We start from the raw sequence: 21,211 nt of genomic DNA, 5'->3' as shown, positions 1-21,211 counted from the left end.
CAAAACCAAACAAAAACCGAACAAAACCCAAAACAACCAATCAGCCAAACAAGAAGAAAAAAACCCACAAAACCCAAACAAAACAGAGATACCTATGGGAGAGGGATAACTAACTCTTATTATATAAAATTATATTATATATAAAAAATACCCCAGTATTTTTTATTAGCATCAATACTTAGTGCACTCTGCTGAAACTTACTCTAAAGCAGGTCAAAATTGTTTTTGGGGTGTTTTAGCATTTTAAGGTTGAAGTAAAACACTATATTTTCTCCTTATAAAAGTCATAAATATTTACAATCTGAATGCTTATAAAAGCTCAAGTCAATCACGCAATGTCATCAAGTTTACTTCCTTCCTTCCTGTATTTTTATTCAGGGTTGAGAAGGCACAATGTTACTGCAGAATACTAATCTTTTTCTTTAGACAAAGGGAACAAAACCTTCAATCAAGCAGATAAATACACAATCTGATGATAATATCAAAACAATAGATGATAAATAGTGAAGAAAGCATGTCTTATATAAACTTATATCTTATACAATGGACTGAGAAAGACACATTTTAATATAAGCCACTGCAGTTCTTTCCTACCTAAAGTCTATGAGGTACTATTATAATACTCATATTGTTGTTTAACATAACAGTTAGCTAAAAGTTGTTACATGGTAAGAAGTACCCTAAAATTGGGATTGAGCCAAAATAATTTTTATAAAACCATCATTACATTTAACTGCTTGTATTTATTCAAAATGACAGACCATTACAGTTATAATGCAGCACAATTTAATCATTTTCTTTTAAATTTATGCAAATGGAAAGAAGTCAAAAACTTGGTAACTTCAGACAAATGGCAAACATAGTACTTTTCCCTGCTTCATCTAGAAAATGTAGTTGTACATGTCTATGTACTACTATTTTAACTATTTAAAGTTATTAATGTATGTTATTTCCAGATCTACAAATGTTATTTCAAGGCATACAAATGCAGATACTTAGAATCAAGTTTCACACTTTTTCAGATCTATACCAGATTTTGAAAAGACTTGATTAGCTGAATGACATAAATTACTAACTCTCACCACAAAATCAAGGGGCTCCAAAAATTTCTGTGCAGGAACTTGAAAGACAGATACATTTTTAAGCATTAAAAAAAAATCATACTACACAAAACATTTCTACTAGGCACAACACATTTAAGCGATTAAACAGAACTTACTGCTATTAGATCTGCTTTTGTTTGGTGAAGATCTAAATTTTACTAGGTATTTTTATTAAATGAAAACCATTTATTCACTTGTAACAGCTCAAATACATTACTTGATCTAACCAGATTAAGAAAAGCAAAAGAAAAGCCAAGAGTACAGAATTAAATTAGATTGTTCCCTCATAATGTAATAAAAAGCAAATATAAAGTACATGCAAAGTATTCTTAGAAGCAATAATCCCAAAAAATTCCAATATTCATATTACTTACACATTTATTGGCTGTTATGATCTTATTTTATGATGAAGTTTAAGAATTAATTCTGAGTACACATGTATCTTTTAATATCCATGCTTCTGCATATGATTATGTCCAACAAGTACAGAGTGGCCAAGTTTATTGATGAGACATTCAACTTTCCACTACACACATCTCATTTCATCTTGAAGCATGAAAACATCCAGGCTTAAATGTGAAATTTCCTTGCTCCCACAAATATAATGTTATGTACTAAATTATATAAAAAATTCTCTCAAACGATCTTATAAATGTGACTGATGACCAAAGATATTGAAGTACAATGCATAATGTGAACAAATGAAAAACATAAAAAAAGTCAAGAGCAGTGTATTATAGCACCCCAGCTCTGTTCAGAAGTGTCTGTCTCTGAATTCTGAAAACCTGATACATGTCACTACAGATTCAAATAAAAGCACCATAAACTAATCTAACAGGGTGAATTAGAACAGAGTAAGTGGACAAAATCCTGTGTAGTAAAAATACAGAAAAAAAAAAAAGATAGAAAAAAATGTATAAATCTGACTTCAATAATACAAGAGAATTTAGGAAAATTCTGAGAGGAAAGAACATTTAAGAAAATGAAGGTAAATCAAAAACTAGATCAAATGGAACAAAGTTTATCTCATGTAGATCAAGTCAAAGTAATCTGTGGTTTTCTGTGACAGGCAATTTTTAGAAAAAAGCAGTGGCTGATTTTATCTATTGTTATACAGGAAATTGCTAGTCATTCATGAGTACATGAGAAAAGGAACTACATACTGCATAAAAACAGGAAAATGGCAATATGAGATACTGAGAAGGGAAGAATCAAACCATCCATGACTTAGTAATCACAGAATCAAGGAATTCCTTAATTTCATTAAGACCACGAAACAAAAACTATAGATAAATTCATGAATTCATCTTCCTGTACAATTAGGTGTCATCAATACAGAGCAGAATCAAGATATCAAAAGACAGAGCTAGGTGATGGCAGTGTAACAGAGAATGAAATCTGGCATTGGAAAATACAAGGTCATGTACCTGACTGAAAATAACAAGAATTTCAGCTCAAGTCAGAAGCTTATTACACAGACATGACCGAAGTGTACTAGTCAGTCATAAGATGACATGAAATTACTTACACGTGTAAAAAAGCAAGAGGATGCTTAAAATTTATCACATTCAATTTCTGTCTCAACGTGAAGATTTACAAATCCATGTCCCAGCCCCCAAGATATGGATATATACAATTTACTGTAGGCCAGTCCTTGTGGATAACCTCTCATCCACAACAACCCTCAATCATCTGGACAGACAAGAAAGAAAAACAGAGCAGAAAATTGTAGGGGGTTGGGTTTATTTCCTTTTGTTCCTTTTTGCTTACAGAATTTTCCCCATAAGTTGCTAAGAAACATTAACAACTGGGTACTTAAGAAAAACAAAAGGCGTGTCCAAGCTCAGGGGAGGACAGCATCTGTTTGCACTTCTCGAGCCTCCGCTCCTGAGAGCAGCCACTGAACTGACACCTTATTATCACCTCCCTCACTTCAAGAGGGACCATCCCCGACTGTTGGGGTGCTCGGATCCTGAGCTCGCCTCTCCCAGCCCTGCTGGGAGCCGGGCCGCCCCTGCCCTGCCCCTGCTGCTTCTTCAGCACTGCTCCGAGTTGTCACTGCTCTGCAGCCCCGCTCCCCCTGCCTGCCGAGACTCCTGCCGTCCCGGCTTGGTGCTCCTCAGAGTCCTGTTGGGCACCGGGATCGGCTGCCCCAGGGTTGTGAGGCGCAACCTCTCCTCCCTCCCTTCCCGCCCGGCCCGAGCCGCCATCACCGCGCGCTCCCCGGCCCGCGCCACAGCGCCCCCTGCAGGCACGGGGAATCCCCGCCCCCGCCCCGCCCCCGGCAGCAGCAGCGCCCCTGCTGGCCGTGCCCGGAACTGCAGCAGGCGGAAAGGGCCCGTGGCCGAGCGGGCCGGGACTGGGCCCCGGGTCCTGTTTGGGGTCGGTGCCGCAGCTGTGGGTGCTTGTTTGCTTTATCATACACACCAGTAAAGAAATGTTATTCCTATCCTCATGTCTTTGCCTGAGACCCCCTTAATTTCAAAAATTCTAGTAATTCGGAGGGAAGGGGTTTATATTTTCCATTCCAAGGGAGGCTCCTGCCTTCCTTAGCAGACACCTGTCTTTCAAACCAAGACAGAAATACATCAAGGTTTTGTTCATTCTGGATTAAAACACTTATAGAAAGGTAAAAAATTCCTTTTTCAAGGGTCATTTTTCACATCTTTCCTTACACATTCACAAGGAAGAATACAGTACTGGTATAGAAAACAAAATCCAGTGTTACTGATTGCTTGCTCTCAGATGAATGATAGAGCTCTACTGAAGTAATGACACTCTAAAGCAGTAAAAAATACTGATGAAACCAAGCCTTAAAAGAAAGCCAAAACAAGTATTAAAACAGATAAACCAATTTTTAAATATTGACCTTTTAGTGAAAACCAACATCTTGTACCTATTGTCTATTTAAAGTTTCCAAGTGCACTATAATTGAGGGCCAATTAGAAACATTTAGACAGTCAACCTTAGGAGTTCCTGCCTTATTTTGATTGCTAACACTATCATATTCATGTGAGTATAATATAAGTAAAGCTATTCAAGCTGCCTATGTGAAATAAAGAAAACAAAAGTAATGCACAAGGATACTCCCTTTCAACCTGTTCCTCAAGTAGAATATTGCAAAATTATTATGAGATCTTTCAAGAAAAAACAGAAATGTAAGGAAAAAGATCTTTTTTGCACTCCCTCATATTTCAGTAGAACTGAAATACTGTGTTAAAGTAACAGTGCAAAAATACCACATTAAAACCAATTTAGAAACTGAAGAATTAGTTAGGCCTTTGAGGTATAATTTAATTTTCAATTTACTTGCTACATAAATCTTGCAATCCAGTAACTTTTTCAAGAAGAAAGCTTATTTTGAAAAAATTTCACCTTCATGGTTATAAGACCAGCCTGCTTTGTTAGCCTAATTATCACATATCTTATCATTATGTTAGTTTTTTAGCAGTGAAAAATTTGTATGAGATAGCTACTGTTGTGCTTACTCAAACCATAAAAAAATTATAATTTTAGGCTGAAGATGGTATCTTAATCTCCTGGCAATTACTGAAATCTCAAAAATACAAAGATGAAATAACTATGGGTTCTTTTTTTCCTGAACAGTATGCATTGTTTGATAGAATTAATTCATTTCTTCTCTTGGCCCTAGTTCATCAAGTCTTTCTTCACTCTTTTCAATGAAGGCAGTCTTTGCATGGAAAGGAAATCCCTTGCTAGACTTTTATATTTAGTACTGCCTTCTCACATTTCTATACACAGCTGTAAAAATCACTGTGGAGACAAAAAGAGTATGTGTTGAGCCTGTCTTATCTCGCTGGTCTGCTTAAAGAAATGTGATTCACCTTTAGAGAAAACAAATTGACCCATCTAATAGCATAGCAGAGCACATAGAAAAACACTGCATTTCATTATTGCTTAATGAATTTACCTACGATTAAAATAAAACTCATCTTGTCATTGCATAGAATTCTCCTGCTCTAATTATTGAAGTATTATCTATCCATTTTCTCCTCAAGATAGTGCCTAACTATAATATCAAACCAAGTATTTCTTACAGTTAGATCAATAATTTAAACTTATGGTGTGGGCAGTGGTGAGGGAAGCAGCTGTTTTGGGGGGCTTGACTGAATACAGCACTATCAGAGAGAGACATACACATCTAGAGGAGGTCATGGCTGTTTTTCTCCTCCTTTGACATAAACTAGTGTTTTCACTTTGTTCAGTGTTGTTGCATAAAATAGTTAAAACTTCTACTCGTGACAGAAAGACATATTAAGTGAAGCATTCTGTTATTTGGAAAGGCATCCGTTCTTACAGATGTGAGCTCAACACACAGCAGCTGTGAATGGCACACCTAAAAAAACACAGAAATATTTGTGCAGGATGTTTGGCATTTGTTTTTTTCACTGTAAATGCATATCAGAACTCTGAAATTTACACTGAAGAGTAACAATAGATATCTTCCTGATCACCCTGAGGCAGGGTCTGCATTGGTATTCACAATTTGATTGCTTGTGTCCTGTGTTAAATTCACAAATGTGAATATAAACACATAAACATCAATAGGAAAACTATGTTAAAACTGAGCAAAAAATAAAGGTCTAAGAGAGCTCTGCAGTGTGAGGCACATTAAAAAAACCGTAATATATGCTGAATATTTCATTAAAAGAAATTTTAAAATCACAATTATAAAAATAATAACAAACCAGCTCCACTGGTTTGTGAAGTAATTCTTTAAATATAGATTTGTGAGTACAGTTACAAGTGCTATCTTGCCACCCTACAGAATTCATTGATACTATGTATAAAAATTTTATGAAGTTTAGTTCCTGACAATTAAATGAGGAAAAGTTCTTTTATAGTGGTTTGCTTTTTTTGTGATTTTCTTTTCCCCTGATTTTGAGTTACCTGGCAATATAATCAATGTTACCTGAAGTTTCCCAGCAATAAAACCAATTCTTAAAACCAAAAAATACTAAGATGCAAAACAATGGAAAAATCAGGCAATATATTCTTGCTTTTTTAAAGGTGCTCATGCCAGCTAGGTTCCTCTTGAAATATTTTCTTGAACAAGGACAGACTGGGAGCCCAGAATGGGACTCAGACTTAAAATCCTTTAGAGCCACACACAGATATTTCATGCCTTAGCTGAGGCAACTCATGAAGTTGTTTTATTCTCTTCCACAATTAGAAAGATTAATTCTTTAAAAAAATCATTGGAAAGACTTCATTTTGTTACACAGGGAGTGTACAATATCAAAACCCAGCATTAAAACCACACAAGATAGCAACACTGTGCATGCAGTGCTGACACGCACAACCAATGGTTGTAAGTAAACCCATTTGCTAACACAAGAGATGATGTGTTACAGATGGAATGTCAGCACTACACAGGTTTAGTGTCTGTCAGGCTCTTCTTTCTTTTATGAGTTGTTGCTTCTAATATTCAAATATATGCATGACTTCCAAGTTCAAAGGACCTATCTACTCATATCCCTATGAAAGAAAACTGCACATTTCTCACTCTCATAGTAAGACAAAGTAATGAGCAGAGTGGCCAATGCCTATTGTAGCAGCCAAATCAAGTGTTAGAAATAGAGATAATCTCAAATTTTGGAAAATTTGCCAGGGAAACAAATGAGGCCATGGTGAATGAAACAATCAAGCATCTGAATTTCTGAGACCTGCAAAAGGGAATTGAGGGAGTTTATGAGATAAAGAGTGTCCCTTACAGTCTAGTTCCACAAACCTTTGTTTTGACTGACCATGTAACATTATTTCATACTACAGCAAACTCCACCACTGTAAAAAAAAACCCAAAAAAAACAAAAAGAAAAGAAAACAAAATCCATTCATTTCTAGATAAATGAATGAATTTTCAAGTCCTAAAAAATCTGGGCAAGGCATCATTCCTCAATTTTAATATTGTTTGAAAACACAACAGACTAAGACATGGGCATCTGTGTTTTGCCCCTGCCCATAGTCTACAACTTCAAACATAGTATTGTGTGTAAGTTGGGTACAAATTCTATTTTAACATTAGAACCACACAATAAGACTTCTCAACCACAATAAAAAAGCAGTTATCTGCAAAGCTACATAAGTAGAAAAGTGGAAGGGGAAAGTCAAATTCTAACTGGTCATCAGTAGTAAATCTGATTGAGAAATAATTTGATATAGAGGGTAAGAATGCCTCAGAAGGGATTAAAGGGTCTAGGAGGAAGGTTGGCCAAATACATGACTCCCTATTGTCTTAGCAATCCAGGAATACCAGCAAGGTGATTGGGTCCAAATTTGTGCAGCAGAACTGGGAGAAGGCCTAGACTCAAGGGTGGACCAAGGTGTGACCACTCACAGGGCTGGTACTGGGGCTAGGGGTTAGAAAACATCTGTCAAGAGGCATCTATGCAGACTTGTTTTAGAACCACTTATTAAAGTGAGATTCTGCTCACTGTGTCATTCATCAATTACATATATATATATATATATATATTTTTTTTTTTTTTTTTTTTTAAGCATGAACATGTGTTTTATATGCCTTGACAGATAAAATAAAAATTCCCCAACAGTAGTTTAGGCAGAATATCACTTACTATTTACTATTTTTAAAAAAATGTTTTATTTTCTTCTGAGTTGTGCAGTTAGGCTTTGAAAATAAAATTTCTGTTTAGTCTGAAGGAATAACACAGTTTTTCTTTCATAAAAATTCCATATTCTAATATTGATAATACTGATCTGGCATAGTATTTCTTCTCTCAGTGATGATAGATTAATTGCTGTAAAAGTGAAAATGAATTATTTGCTCGGAATAAATCTAGGCGGATCAAGATACTATCTGTCAGACATTTTTAGGCAGATATTAAACGATACTATAAAATAGACCACTATTTATACTCCAAGAAGGTAACACACTGAGTGATTACCACTCACTGCTATTTGCCACCTATTTACCTGGTTATGTTTTATGAAAAATTACAGTTTAAGAAACAATATTTTAGAATGTTCTAGTCTGAAAAAAAAATTTGTACCAAACAATACCTGATTTTCTGACTGAAATTGTCCACTACCACAAAAGTGGTTCTAACATATTTTTAGCAGTGGGGTTCCAAAGTCAGCAGAACACTGTCTTCATCACCACTTTCTCCTACACATAGCTTTTTACTGGCAAGAGACAGGGTAGGAAGATGTCAGAAACATTTAAAAATTCTTCCTGGGCTTCCTGGTTTAAGGGTAAATTCATTACATTTAACCATTGTGAATTACTGAGAAAAGGACACATGTCCAGTCTGGGATGTTTCCCAAATGTACTTCTACATTAGTTAAAGCCACAAAAATAATATAACTAATTAAATATCTATGCCATCAGTAAATGGTAACCTATGAACAAAAATTCAGGTGTGAAAGATGAATGAATCTCTCATAAAAAAATCTATTGAGACAGCATTAAAGCATTTAACAAGATAAGGATACTTGTTACTATAAAAGCTAACATGTAAATATGAACATCTTTAAATCTGTAATATTCAAGTATGCACAACCACGCACTGAAACTTGACATAATCTGATTCTACTCAATATACGTTTTCAACACCTGCAGCATTACCTTAGAAACACTTCCACTGAGACATTACAAAAATATATTAGAAACATCAAAAAGAGACTACTCTCTTCGGTATCTCCATCACACATACAGACTTTACTAGAGCTGAGAGCTAGATCAGAGAATTCTCTGTTAGAATTTCTCAATCTGTCCTTGTGTAGAATATCCGCAAAGAATATACTACCATCCTTCCCAAGAAGCAGAATGTGGTCAAATTTCTGTGTAGTCACTGCAGAGATGCAAGAAGAAAAGACTTATTTGCCATGGTAGATTCCCCACCTCCACCCACCCTCCCACCCTGCCCCAACATGACACAAAATGAAAAAAAAAAACTTGTTTTCTACTGCAGTTTCCTAAGTATAACAGAGATAAACTTCAGAAAACTGTGAATTCATCACTCACCCATCACTCTAAATTTGGGGCAGTCGGACTGTATATCTACCACTGCTGGGCTACAAAGAGCAAACTGGCAAAGAGATGTAGACAATTTGTAAAGGGTTTGAAAATAACAACACTTCATTGCAGACAGTACAGAAATGTACATACAGGTACTTGCACATCAATCTTCCTTTTTCCCAGTCTCTACCTCTTAAATTCTTTATTTTCCTGCCCACAGAGAATGAATCAGAACACAGTAAAGCACAGATATACAGCAGAAGTATGATCCATGAGGTAATGACTGTTCACAAAAGTCAAAACAAGTTGAGTAGAGATGGAGGTTTTTGAGCCCTTGAGAAAGAAAAATGAAAAAAATTAAAAAGTCATCATACCCCAAACATATTAACAATATACAAGGAGTAGATGCTGAAGTGATACTCCATAAAAAATCTTACACATTGCCTATCATAACTGAAAGCATTCTTCAGGAGAATGCTATAGCTACATTTAACCTGTCATCTGTGTCTAGGTGAGAGTTTTACATTTAATTATTGTTATATGCACTGCAAATTTTACCCAGATATAAAAGCATATTGATAGTCTCTTAGGGTAACAGTAGATCAAAACCTAACAAAGGTTTGGTAGCTGATTGATCTATCACTGAATTCCTTCTGTATTTTATTTTACTTGATATCCAAATAACATTTTTACAGAACTGCACCCTGAGAAAAACCCTGTCATAGTCTTCTCTTGTGCCAGGCTGAACACTGCTATCCAGATCTTCCAAAAGTACACCAGGAAATAAGATTAAAAAGCACCATGGTACTGTTTGTTCTGTTTTGCAGGGAGAAAAATATATTCAGTGGCATACACATTTGTTTACAAATATGTTTTATGGAAGAGCAAGTATGTTAGGAGTAAAATTATGGGTTAGTATTTGCAAACAAGTTTTATATTAATCCCTCCTTTCTCCAGGAGGTTGGTTTGTTCTCAGTGTTAATTACTGGAGGACATGTCTAGTCTTTGGAGAAGTAGCCTCTGAAATAGACCTTGCTTGAAAACAGAAATGTAATTTCTGACAGGTATGGTGGAGCACCAGAGCCTGCTGTCATGGTGAAACTGAAAAACAGCCCTAAAACTTCCACACTCAGGCTGATAAAACTAAGAGTTTACTGCAACATACTTTATCAATTTCAGGGCAGAACTCAGCAATTGTCAGTGTGCTCCATTGCATCCAGATGGTCCTGAAAGAATTTAGTTTTAAGGGCTATTTCACACTTGAAAATTAAAATCAATCATCTTGATAGTTTTTTTTTTAAAAGTTACCATTGGCTCAGAAAACAGCAGTAGTTTTTCACTACAGGCATAGAAATTCCCCAACCACAGTAAGTAGCTAAAATTCTAAATGTCTTTTTTTTCTCATATTTGTATTTTGCCAAGCAGGACAAATGAGTAATTCTTGTTTGTTATACAGTTGTGTATCTGAGTCCTCCAAACAAGGCATAGCGAAAGAAATAAAGAGACCAGTCATATTCAAACTATGCAGCATATCACTGTTGAATGAATATTCAGCTCATTCTTTCTAAAGCTTTTATTCAGTATTTATTTACGCAAAGCTGCCATTGATTTCCCTAGGAGCTTTAGTATAAAGAATAAGGATGAGATTCAGTGCTATTTTTAACTGAAACAAAAACAACTCTCCCCTGACAAAACTAAAAACAAACAAAACTAAAACTAAAAACAAACAAACTAAAACTAAAAACAAACAAAAAACCAAACAAACAAACAAACAAAAAAAACCAAAAAAACCCCCACCAATTCCTAAAGATTGCTTATTCTTCTTAAAAAAGAGGGGTAAGTAAATCTCACTATGATTAAAAACTATTGCAAACTAGACTACTGCAGATAGGCTTCCTGTCATTGATTGAAAATTATAGTGAGAGCCACAGTTTACTGCCTTGAATTTTCCTAATCTAAATAACAGTCAGTCTGGATGGTAGAAAGGCTTTAAAGTAACCACAAAAGTACCAGGATAGTTTTATTGTTTTATGAAAAGAAATGCTGTAGGGTTCTGGTATTTTTTTTTTCATAATCAAGTCTATTTCACTCAATGCTTTCTTTGGAAGAAAAAAAAAACCTACAGTTTTGACAAGTCTGGGGTTAAAATAAAGCTTTAATCATGGTTTATCAAAGGGGTGGAAAGATCAGACTGTCTCAGGTGGATAGAACAGTCAGTTTCAGCTTATTTAATTTAATGAGATTGCACTTTACCAGAACATTGTGTATGGTCAAAATACCTATTTCACACTTTCAGGAATGAAAGACAGTCTCACTGGTAGGACATTTCCAGCTCCTTACTTAGTCCCTGTGTTTTGTCTAGGTCTAGCAATGGCAGCAGCCTTAACCCCTGGGAAATCAAGGAGCACCTTTCTTACCAAACACTGAAAAGGGAGACTCAGGGAGTGTTAACAGCAAATATGAATGCGTTGCCAGGTATAGCTTGTGATTTCTGTACAAGATAATCAATACAGATTGGTATACTTTTTTCTAACACTTATTTAGACTAAGATATTTTGACAGAACTGGAACCAATCTCATCTACTGTGGATGTCTACAAAGCATACAGATTACCTAGTTATTTGGTCAAAATCAGTAATGACTGCTAAATGGCACTTTTATACTGCAAATTCCCTTTGAATGAGATTTCTTCCTTCCATCTTTGTCACGACTTCTTCATGCAAGATACACTTTTTTTCTTTCATATGACTAATAAGAGACTTAGCTAGCTCAGATGCAAATATCTAAATTTCAGATTTTTAATCTCACAGAGATAAATCCCATTTTTCCTGTCTCTGCAGAAGACAAAAGTTAATCATATGCCTCAAAAGTAAGTAATATTTGCAAATAAATGGAACAAGGAAATTCTCCCTTCTCCTGCTAAAATCTATAATTTTATTTCCAATTCCTAAAGTCTTCGAGGTTCAAATTGGTATTTTCTTGTTAGCATTCCATACACATCATCTAATGTCTACCATAATCAGTAATACTGAAGAAACCAACATCATCTAACTTCTACTATAATCAGTAATACTGAAGAAACCAACTTTGCCCCTCCCCTTAAATTTTTCAGATAATTATAGAATATCCATATTGAGCACATCCAGTCCAATGTAACTCAGGATGCAGCAAAATGCTGCCGGTGAACTAAACCAGTGGTTTGGGCTCCCTATATGCAACTTGGTTTGTCTAGAACATCACTTTTATAGTGCATGTTCCCCTCAAAAGGTTGTACTCTTGCTGTCTTGTTGAAAACCTCTGCTCCAGGACTTCTTTAATAACAAGATATTCTGTTTTCTCTCCAGGTGAGGTTTATCAGGTTATATGGCATCTGAGTAATATTCTTCATACTCTGTTTAACCGCGTATTTTATGAAAATTTTGTTTTGTTCTTTAGAATTTTCTATAAAGGTATTATTTCGCAATAACTCTGAACAGATCAAGCAAATAAAGATGGGGATTTCTTGCAGCAAATATTAAACATAATCAGAAAAAAAAATAGAAAATCTTATTTTTAGAAACAACTAAGGTTTTGAAAACATCTTTTACTTAGATTTAGAAGAGGACAGAGGAACACCTGAAAAAGTGAAAGATTTTCTTCAGCTGTTGGCTGAAAAAAATCATATTAAGTAATAAAAATAAATTTAAATATTCCAACATACTGCTTCTAATCTACTTTTCCCTCAAAACCCCATATGCAAATATTTTATTTGCTCAAATAATATCATAGAAACAAACAAGGATTCTAACAGCAAGGAACAAGCAATAACTTATTCTTGAGCACAACTAAATAACAAGATCTACTTAATGAAAAGTTATTAGACCCACTACCCAGCTGGACAAATTTTCTAACCATACTTTTTCTCTATCCTTTGAGACTTAAGGCCCTAGAGGCACTTTTCTTTACTTGCTTATTAAGTGAGTATGATATTTAAATAATAATTCTGTTGTGCTTAATTTTAATCTACTTAAAATGAAGCTTCCAAGATTTCAATCACTTTTCAAATTACTGCACTAAAAATGCTCTTTAAGTAGATTACAGTATAGGTATTACTTCAGGTCCACACAGTATTTTGGTTCCTAAAAATAGCATACCCATTTGTAGTAAACACTTAAAACCTTCTTCTGAAAAGCAAAATAATTGGACACCAATCCTCCACTGTGTTTCACAGATTTAACTCAAGGTTACTGGCCTCAATTTCAAGTGGTAATAGATGACCTACAGAGTATTGTATATTCTACAGAGAATAACATTAACCTGTAATGGGATACTCGCACATATATAAAACACAAACACATGACAAATAAGTAAGAATGATAAAATACAGAGATACAAAACATAGCAGAGGTAAAATTTCAGCAAACCACAGTAGGCTAAACTGTAGCAGTAAAGATGCATCATTTTTTACAAACAAGTAGAGCAACACATTTTGGTCTTGACTGCATGCTGTTTCTCCTAGATGTTTTATGTTATTTCTCAAATTTAGAAAGACAGCCCTTGTTATAATGATATTTATCTAATATATATCCGTATACTGAGAAAGACACCTCTTCTTCAATTTTTAATCTACAAGTCACACGTAGGCCCTGACTGCCAAAATTACAAGTTACAAAGAATTTTATACCTAAGAATTACCAGATGAATTTAACAAAACAGTTAGCAGTGCAAAATACAAGCAATTGTACAGAAACTCATCACAATCAATGTTTTCACTATTGTTTTTACTTTTCAATTCCTCTTCATAGAACAACTGAAAACTCAGAGGGAAAAGCAAATTTTAACTTTTTAGTTCAGAAACATCTTAAAAATAATGTATACTTCTTGAGTCAGTGACAGACAGAGACATGATTAATTTTAGTACTTGTTATTTCTTCACTGTTTTTAAAAAAGTGCCTGGAGTGTTCTAGGAAGGAAAGCCCTTTGAATTAGTGATGGCTCTCACAGCTCCCACCTCTGTTATCACCTTGTTAGTTGAGAGCAGCTAACATTAAACATTAAAAGTACTGAGAAGCAGTTCTAACTTTCCCACAATCCTGTGTGATACAGCACACTGAACTCTCAGATCTACGAGCAGCACAAAGGCACAGGTTTATCGGGGGTGGGGGGGGAAGAAAAGAAATATTTGAAAGATTTATTGCATCTTGACTGTTCAATTGTTCTTTGATTTGCTTGTTTGGAGTGGGGAGGTAGCAGGATTGAGAAGGGATGGGGGGGATATTTGGCCTACTTTTTCTCAGCTAAACTTGTTAGAAGGTGAGATTGTTGAAGTTTTTTTCAAAAGATGAATCAGTAGACAGAGTACTGGCAAGTATATCATATTAGATATTGTGCTGGTTTTGGCTGGCATAGAGTTAATTTCCTTCACAGTGACTGGTATGGGGCTGTGTTTTGGGTTTGTGCAGAACACGAGGTTGATAATATAGTGAGGTTTTTTTTGTTATTGCTGAGCAGGGCTCACACAGAGGCAAAATCTTCTTTTTGCACTGTCTCAATGGAAAGGAAGTTAAGCATGCATGGAAGGCTGGGACGAGACACTGCCAGGAGAGATGACCCAAAGTGATACCCCAGACTAAATGGTATCATGCTCAGCATATAAAACTGGGGGAAGGGGGAGGAAGGGGTGGGGCAGTGACATTTGGAGTGATGGCATTTGTTTTCCCAAGGCACTGCTATGTGTGATGGGGCCCTGCTCTCCTGGAGATGGCTGAACACCTGCCTGCCCATGGGAAGTGGAGGAAACATTCCTTGTTTTACTTTGCTTCTGTGTGTGACTTCTGCTTTTTCTATGCACAGAATTAGAGAATTTCTGAGTTGGAAAAGACCTATGAGGATCATCAAGTTCAATTTTTTTCCATCCACAAATTTTCTACCTTTCACCCTTCCTCATCTTTACCTGCTGGTGGGGGAAACACTGAGCAGCTAAGTTGGGCTTGGTTGATGGTTGGGGTTAAAACAGCACAGACCTCTAAATATAGTACAAATTATCTGTTTGTGGATTTTTTTCCAATGCAACAGAGAAATGCCTGGAAAGAATACTAAACCTGAGCTTTGTTCCTCATATACAAAAAAATGACAGAAACCCACATTATTTTGTGAGACTTTGGAAAATCATCCTAGCCAAAAGTTGTCTTTCTCATGGATGAACACAGAAATAGGCTTACACACTTTAATGTAATAAGAAGGAAAGCAGAATAGCCATGACTGAGTACTTATGAGAACATGAAGAAGTTAGTGCTTCCTATAGAACTTCTGAATGGCATTTAATCAAAATATAGGATGTCCTAACCTACACAGCAAATGTAATAAATAATTAACATTTATCCTACTGCATTTTCTGCTTGTGGTTGATACTATCATACTTTGAGCACGTCATTAATTGTCTCTCACTTTTCTCCAATCATGACTCCTCCAATCATGACCAAGTTTGCTCTATCCATCCTGCTGACTGGGCTCAGGGACAAGTGTATTCATGGGAATTCTAAAGCCTGGAGCAATGGGATGTGAATTGTTGATTATACTCAGTGTGATCAATCCAAGGCTTTTCTGTGAATTCTAAGCCTTTAAAGTCTAAAAAAAAAAAATTAGTTTTCTTTTGGTGTTAGTTTAGATTTGATGTTGATGCAAGTTTTTGATGTTGCTGTAGAAACAACATATGAAATATACCAGAGATGTCTGTAATGTTTTATTCACGTAAGTAATTGCCCAGAGATGGCCTGATCTCTGATGAGTTCTCCACTGCCCTCTCATAGCAGAGATAGATGATAATAAACAGAAAATAAATATTAATTAGGCTAAAAGAAAATTAAGGAAGGGACTACTTTCTCCTCCCCTCCAGTTCATATCAACCACAAACTAAAAGAATTACATTTTAAATTCAATTGCTTTTGATTAACAGCACTTCAGTATCATTTCAATGCGGTTCCATGAAATTGTCAGTTATTCTATGGAGCTGTTTGGTGGTACCAATGATTAACATCAGAATGGTAATAATTTCAAAATTGAGATACAATGTTTTCCTTGTAGAAAGTAATCCCTTCCCAACAGGTAATACTTGTACAATGACATGCATCTGGTGGTATAATCAAGGTATGTATTCACTCAGTCCTCTCTTTGAAAACTTCAGTTTCATGAATAGTCATTCTCTGTCATCTTTAGAGAGGTCTTCTAATATAGCATTAATGAGAAATTCCTGTTATGTAAAATAAAATCAACAGCAGTCATAATAGTAGTAGTAGTAGCAGTAGTAGTAATAATAGTAAATGTTTATGTGTTTACAGAACTTGTGATCATCATAGTACACATGTGAAAATCTGAATTCATAAAAGCTTCTGTAAAACTGGGGAGTTTTAACACAGAGAAGTAGGTATGCAGAAGTGAGAATTTGCATGGAAACTCCCCAATTTGTCTTTATTTCCATGCACTGCAACAATTTCCCTTAATAATTTTTAGTCACAGCTGACTTGATGTGTATAGAGGGTTTAATTATATTTTCTGCAACACTTCAGTTTTAGAGAGTTTAAAAAAAAAGCCCCTGCACCTACTGGAGTACCAATTTCTGGCAGGTTTTCAAGTGATGATTTAGTAACTTGCTGATTTACAACACTAGAGACAGTTACCAATAAAATAAAAATGTCTCATAGCTCCAGTGGAAAAAACTTAGAGCAGTACTTGCCTTAATCTTTCATTTAAAACTCACACTTGACCTTATACAATTACTTACTAAGGCTGTGCACTTCAAACTTCTTTCAACTACACTGGAACTTCAATTCTTTGGGAGGAAGAAAGTAGAGGAAATCTCTAAGCAGCACTAGTACAGAACTTTTAAAATATTTGGAATTTCAGCACCAATTATTACTTCTCTTGGTTGGAAGTGTCAGAGTTAATTTTCAGGGGAAACAAACAAAATAAGACCCTAGAAATAAAATTTCATATTTAAATGAAAAATTATAATATTGAAAATATTAAAAATATGTCTGTTAGCTCCCGACAACCTAAGAACTTAAAAATCATTTTACTCAGAAGAGGAATATTGCAATTTATTTAAGACAGAAATAATTTTAAATGCATCAATTTTTGATCTAGGAAATTCTCTTTGGACAACTGACTTAGTAATATTACCAATGACACTTCAAGATGACATTTAAAGGTCTTTAATTTTGTCTTTTCTTACTGGCCGCTGGCCTTAAAGGCAAAGGAAAACTAAGTATTCAGGATCTATTACTACAGAAAGAACCATAAAATTAAAACAACAAGAATACATTAATATAGAGGAAAAATTAAAAGCCCATCCTATCATCTTTGATGATTGGCAGCCTAGTGGAAAATCTAGGCATCAAAATTCATTCAAGACATTCAAACTTCACCTGGTTTTGTAAATGGGTTTAAGTACATTAATGCCAATAGTAGAAGCACCTACTGAAAAGGATTTCAATTCCTGGTTAACCTCACAAGAAGAATGGAGTAAAATAAGTTCAGGTAGGTAGATAATGGCTCCTGCATGGATCTACCATAATCAGTAATTACGAAAAACCTTTTCTCCTAAGGTAATTTTTTTGAATTGTAACAAGCTAACAAAATTTATACCATAATACTTCAGATGTAAGCTGTCACTTCTAAAACAAACTACCTCTCCTACAGAAATTTTCACTTCCAAAACTATATATATATATAAGGATTTTTTTTCCAGATTAGATATTGAAAATTAACAATATGCATTAGGGTGGCCAAGTTCTCTCCAGACATTATTGTTCATTGTTCAATTTAAATAATTTAATTTATTTTTTCCATAATACTGATATCTTGTCTGTAGCATGGGCAGAGTTCTTGTATTTGATGAGTGTTTTGACATAGTTGATAGGATTTATTCCTAAATAAAAACACTTTGCATTTGTAATAACAGCATATACATGAAAAAATCTGTTCATTCAATTCAACCATTTGACACAGGATTTTTCCCTGTTTTTGGGATGTACCTGAGAAAGCCAGTAGTGAACGTATTTTATACTTGATTTGTTTCATCCTTCAGAATTCTGTATTGGAAAGAAGCTTGAGCCTCTTCCTCAAACCTTGCTTCCTAAATTGTAACAGTGACCTCTAGTGCTTTACTGCTTTGATGTGGGATGCGTGTCGTTTTTTGCAATGGTTTTAATATGCCTCCCTGTAACTGATTTAGTTTTGTGCATAGTGCCAAATGCTATTAATGTGCAATTCAATTATCATGGTCTTGTGAAAATGGATGTATTCATAAACTGTACAATGCAGAATGATGGAGAGAATTAAAGCTGTGACTGGATTGCAGCAGGGTGTTTAACATGAGGAACTTAGTATTCATGTTTAGGGCTACACTATGCACTTGAGTATCAAATGAGATATCATTACTGAATGACAGCACAAGATCATTTTGGTGCTGCAGTGTGAATGTCAGGCTCATGGGAGCATGTTTAGTTTACAAACCATCCATATGCAAAACCCTAGGCTATAGATCCATTGAGCACTTCAAACTTCTCTGCCATTGCTCAAATGTTTCCAGGGAGCTGTCCCCTGCCACTGGGCTGTGTAAGGTTATTCCTGAACATTCCTCATTGCTTTGACATGCACTTTCTTCCCATGGAATCATTACTTCAGCCCTTCCCATTCCTGTGATGCACAAGCAGTGCCTTAACAGGAAGGGGAGAAAATATGTTCAGTTCAGGTTATGAGCATCTGGCATTTAGGCTACTGCACTACCACAGAACACAAAATGAAATCCTTCAGCTTGTTGAAGCTGAATCAAATGGAACAAGAATAACTCAGTTTTATTACTGAATTATAAAAGCCCTGAAAATTAATTACTTAATAAGTTTTTTTCTTTTTTAATTTAAAGGTAATTAACCTAATTCAATACCAGAAACAGATTTTTCAGATACACATATATATATTTTTAATATATATATATATATATGTGTGTGTGTGTGTGTGTATCTATCTAGCTATATATCTATAGGTATATGATTTGCCTCCTAGAGAGTAGATTGTCCTTAAAACTGTAATCACGGTCTTTATTTTGGGATACCACTCTACTGGCTAACTCATTAAAAAAAAAAAAAAAAAACAAAAAACAAAAACCAAACTTTCTATTGTAATTGTTAGCATTCTCTTCTGTCATGCATGAACAATACTCCCTAAGCAATCAATGCAGGGACCCTAAAGTCTTGCTAGCCACATTTTTCCTTGTTACATTTCTACTGCTTTTGAACTGCACTGTGATTGCCATTCAAGTTGAGTGCCAGCTTAATCCAGGATATGCAGATACCAGCTTTCAAAATTTTCAAATGCTAAAATCCACTACACAATAGAAACACTGCACAATAGAAGTCTGCCAGTAATTTCCATGTAAGACAAAATTTCTTGGAAAATACTGCACTTCAAAAGAGAAAACAAAAATGAAAATACAGCTGAACATGCATCCCTTACCAAAATGCTGCTTTCAAATACTCTTATACAGTAAGCTTTATAAACAACATTCTGTACATAGACTCATGACAAAAATCTAAAGAAGAGTTTTAGAAAATTTTCAGCCTGGAAGCTTGATGTCATGATTTCAAAGCATGAATGTTTATCTCAAAAATTATATTTATTCCGAATGCAAAAAAAAAAAAAATCCCAGAAGTTTTCAACACACTCTGGATTGAGTTTTAAATCATATGCAATACTTACATTTATTCCCTGTCACTGCCATGTGCTGGCGATGAACACACAGGAGAAAGAGCAGCTTCAAGAAGATTTCAGTGACAGAATCCATGTTCACAATCATTGAGGCACGCAAAAGAACCAGAGAATTCGGAAACAGCTGTGCTGTACTTCAGTTCTGCTCCTGCCTCCTTCCCACCGCCTCTCTCCGCCTCTCCTCGCAGAGCAGCTTCCCAGGGGCCAGGCACCTCAGCCAAACGCGCTCCGCATCTCCTGGCACACGCACGCACACCTCCGGATCTGCCTCCCGGTCTCGCAGCAGCAAGCCCAGAGGCGCAGCAGCGAGAATCCCCCCCGGCTGGCACAGAGGCACTGGGGCTGCACCGGCAGCGGCTCGGCACGCCGCTGCAGCCGGCAGCCCGCGGGGGCGGCGCTGGACACCCCTGGCGGCGGCGGCGGGCGGGCGGCACCGAGCGGCCCGCGGGGGCGGCGCTGAGCGGCCCGCCCGGAGCCCGCCCTGCCCTGCGCTGCCCGCGCTGCCTGCGCCTGGGCGCCGCCGGCTCTGACCGCTGCTCAGCCTCTCCCGGTTTAGTAATCTGTCTTCCTTTTTTTTTTTAATTTTTTTTTTTCTTTTTTTTTTTTTACACTTTCAGCTGCAAAAGCGTTGCGAGTTTTGCTCTCTTAAAGGAAAGCGATTTGCCTGTAGGAGAGAGCCTAAGTCTGTGAGTAAAATGAGCAGCCTGCCTTTATTTGAGGAGTGAGTGATTGACTGCCCCTCAGGAAAAGGCACCACCACTGTCCCTGGAGGGCTTTATCGCTATTAATGCTGGCATTAAAGAATTACATTCTCAACTCCTAAGAGTAAACACCTAAATATATCTTTCCCAAAATACTTTAGGCCCCACATAGCACATAGAGCATTTTGCTTCCTATACTTTCACAAAGCTCTCTTTAAACCCTCCTATTGCTTGTGTTTGGGAAATAGCTTCATTTGAGAAAGAGCTTCAGAGAAATTTTAAGTGATTGTATTCAAACTATATTTTAAAAGTGTATGGTTTTGGTTTGGGGTTTTGTTTGGTTTTCTGTTTGTTTGTTTGTGGGTTTTTTGTAAAACAGGCTGTTACTGTATATGCTAACTCTAGCGACATTTTTTCTCAAGTGTGAGAAACTGTAATAACTGCGTAATAACTGCGTATTAGCAAACTCAGGACATTAGTGAGGGTAAAAGCTGCATTAAAGGACCACATCAAGGGCCCCATCCCCGCTGTGTCTGCAGTGATTAAGCTGTATGAACTGTCCATGTTTTTGCAGAAATTACTATGACAATACGAAACTGCATGCCTTGTGACTCTGAGGTATATAAAGAGCAGACTTAGCATTCGTATATTCAGCCCAGTGGTCT

At 36.1% G+C, this 21,211-nt stretch overlaps 1 protein-coding gene across 2 annotated transcripts in view; it reads right to left on the bottom strand.

Moving 5' to 3' along the window:
- The window catches only part of CNTNAP4 (contactin associated protein family member 4), a 202,627-nt gene extending 182,319 nt beyond the window's left edge, over window positions 1–20,308 (bottom strand). Inside the window, exon 1 of one of the 2 annotated variants that reach the window (XM_077171392.1) lies at window positions 19,837–20,308. In XM_077171392.1, coding sequence (XP_077027507.1) covers window positions 19,837–19,933 — 97 coding nt within the window. In that variant the 5' untranslated portion in view covers window positions 19,934–20,308. The remainder of the gene's footprint in view (window positions 1–19,836) is intronic. The other variant, XM_054652497.2, reaches the window with a different exon arrangement.
- Between the last annotated feature and the right edge of the window lie 903 nt (window positions 20,309–21,211).

This window comes from Agelaius phoeniceus, chromosome Z, assembly GCF_051311805.1.
Source record: "Agelaius phoeniceus isolate bAgePho1 chromosome Z, bAgePho1.hap1, whole genome shotgun sequence".
Taxonomy (NCBI): domain Eukaryota; kingdom Metazoa; phylum Chordata; class Aves; order Passeriformes; family Icteridae; genus Agelaius; species Agelaius phoeniceus.
Note: the sequence above shows the minus strand (reverse complement) of the source record. Positions and strands in the feature narration are given on the sequence as shown.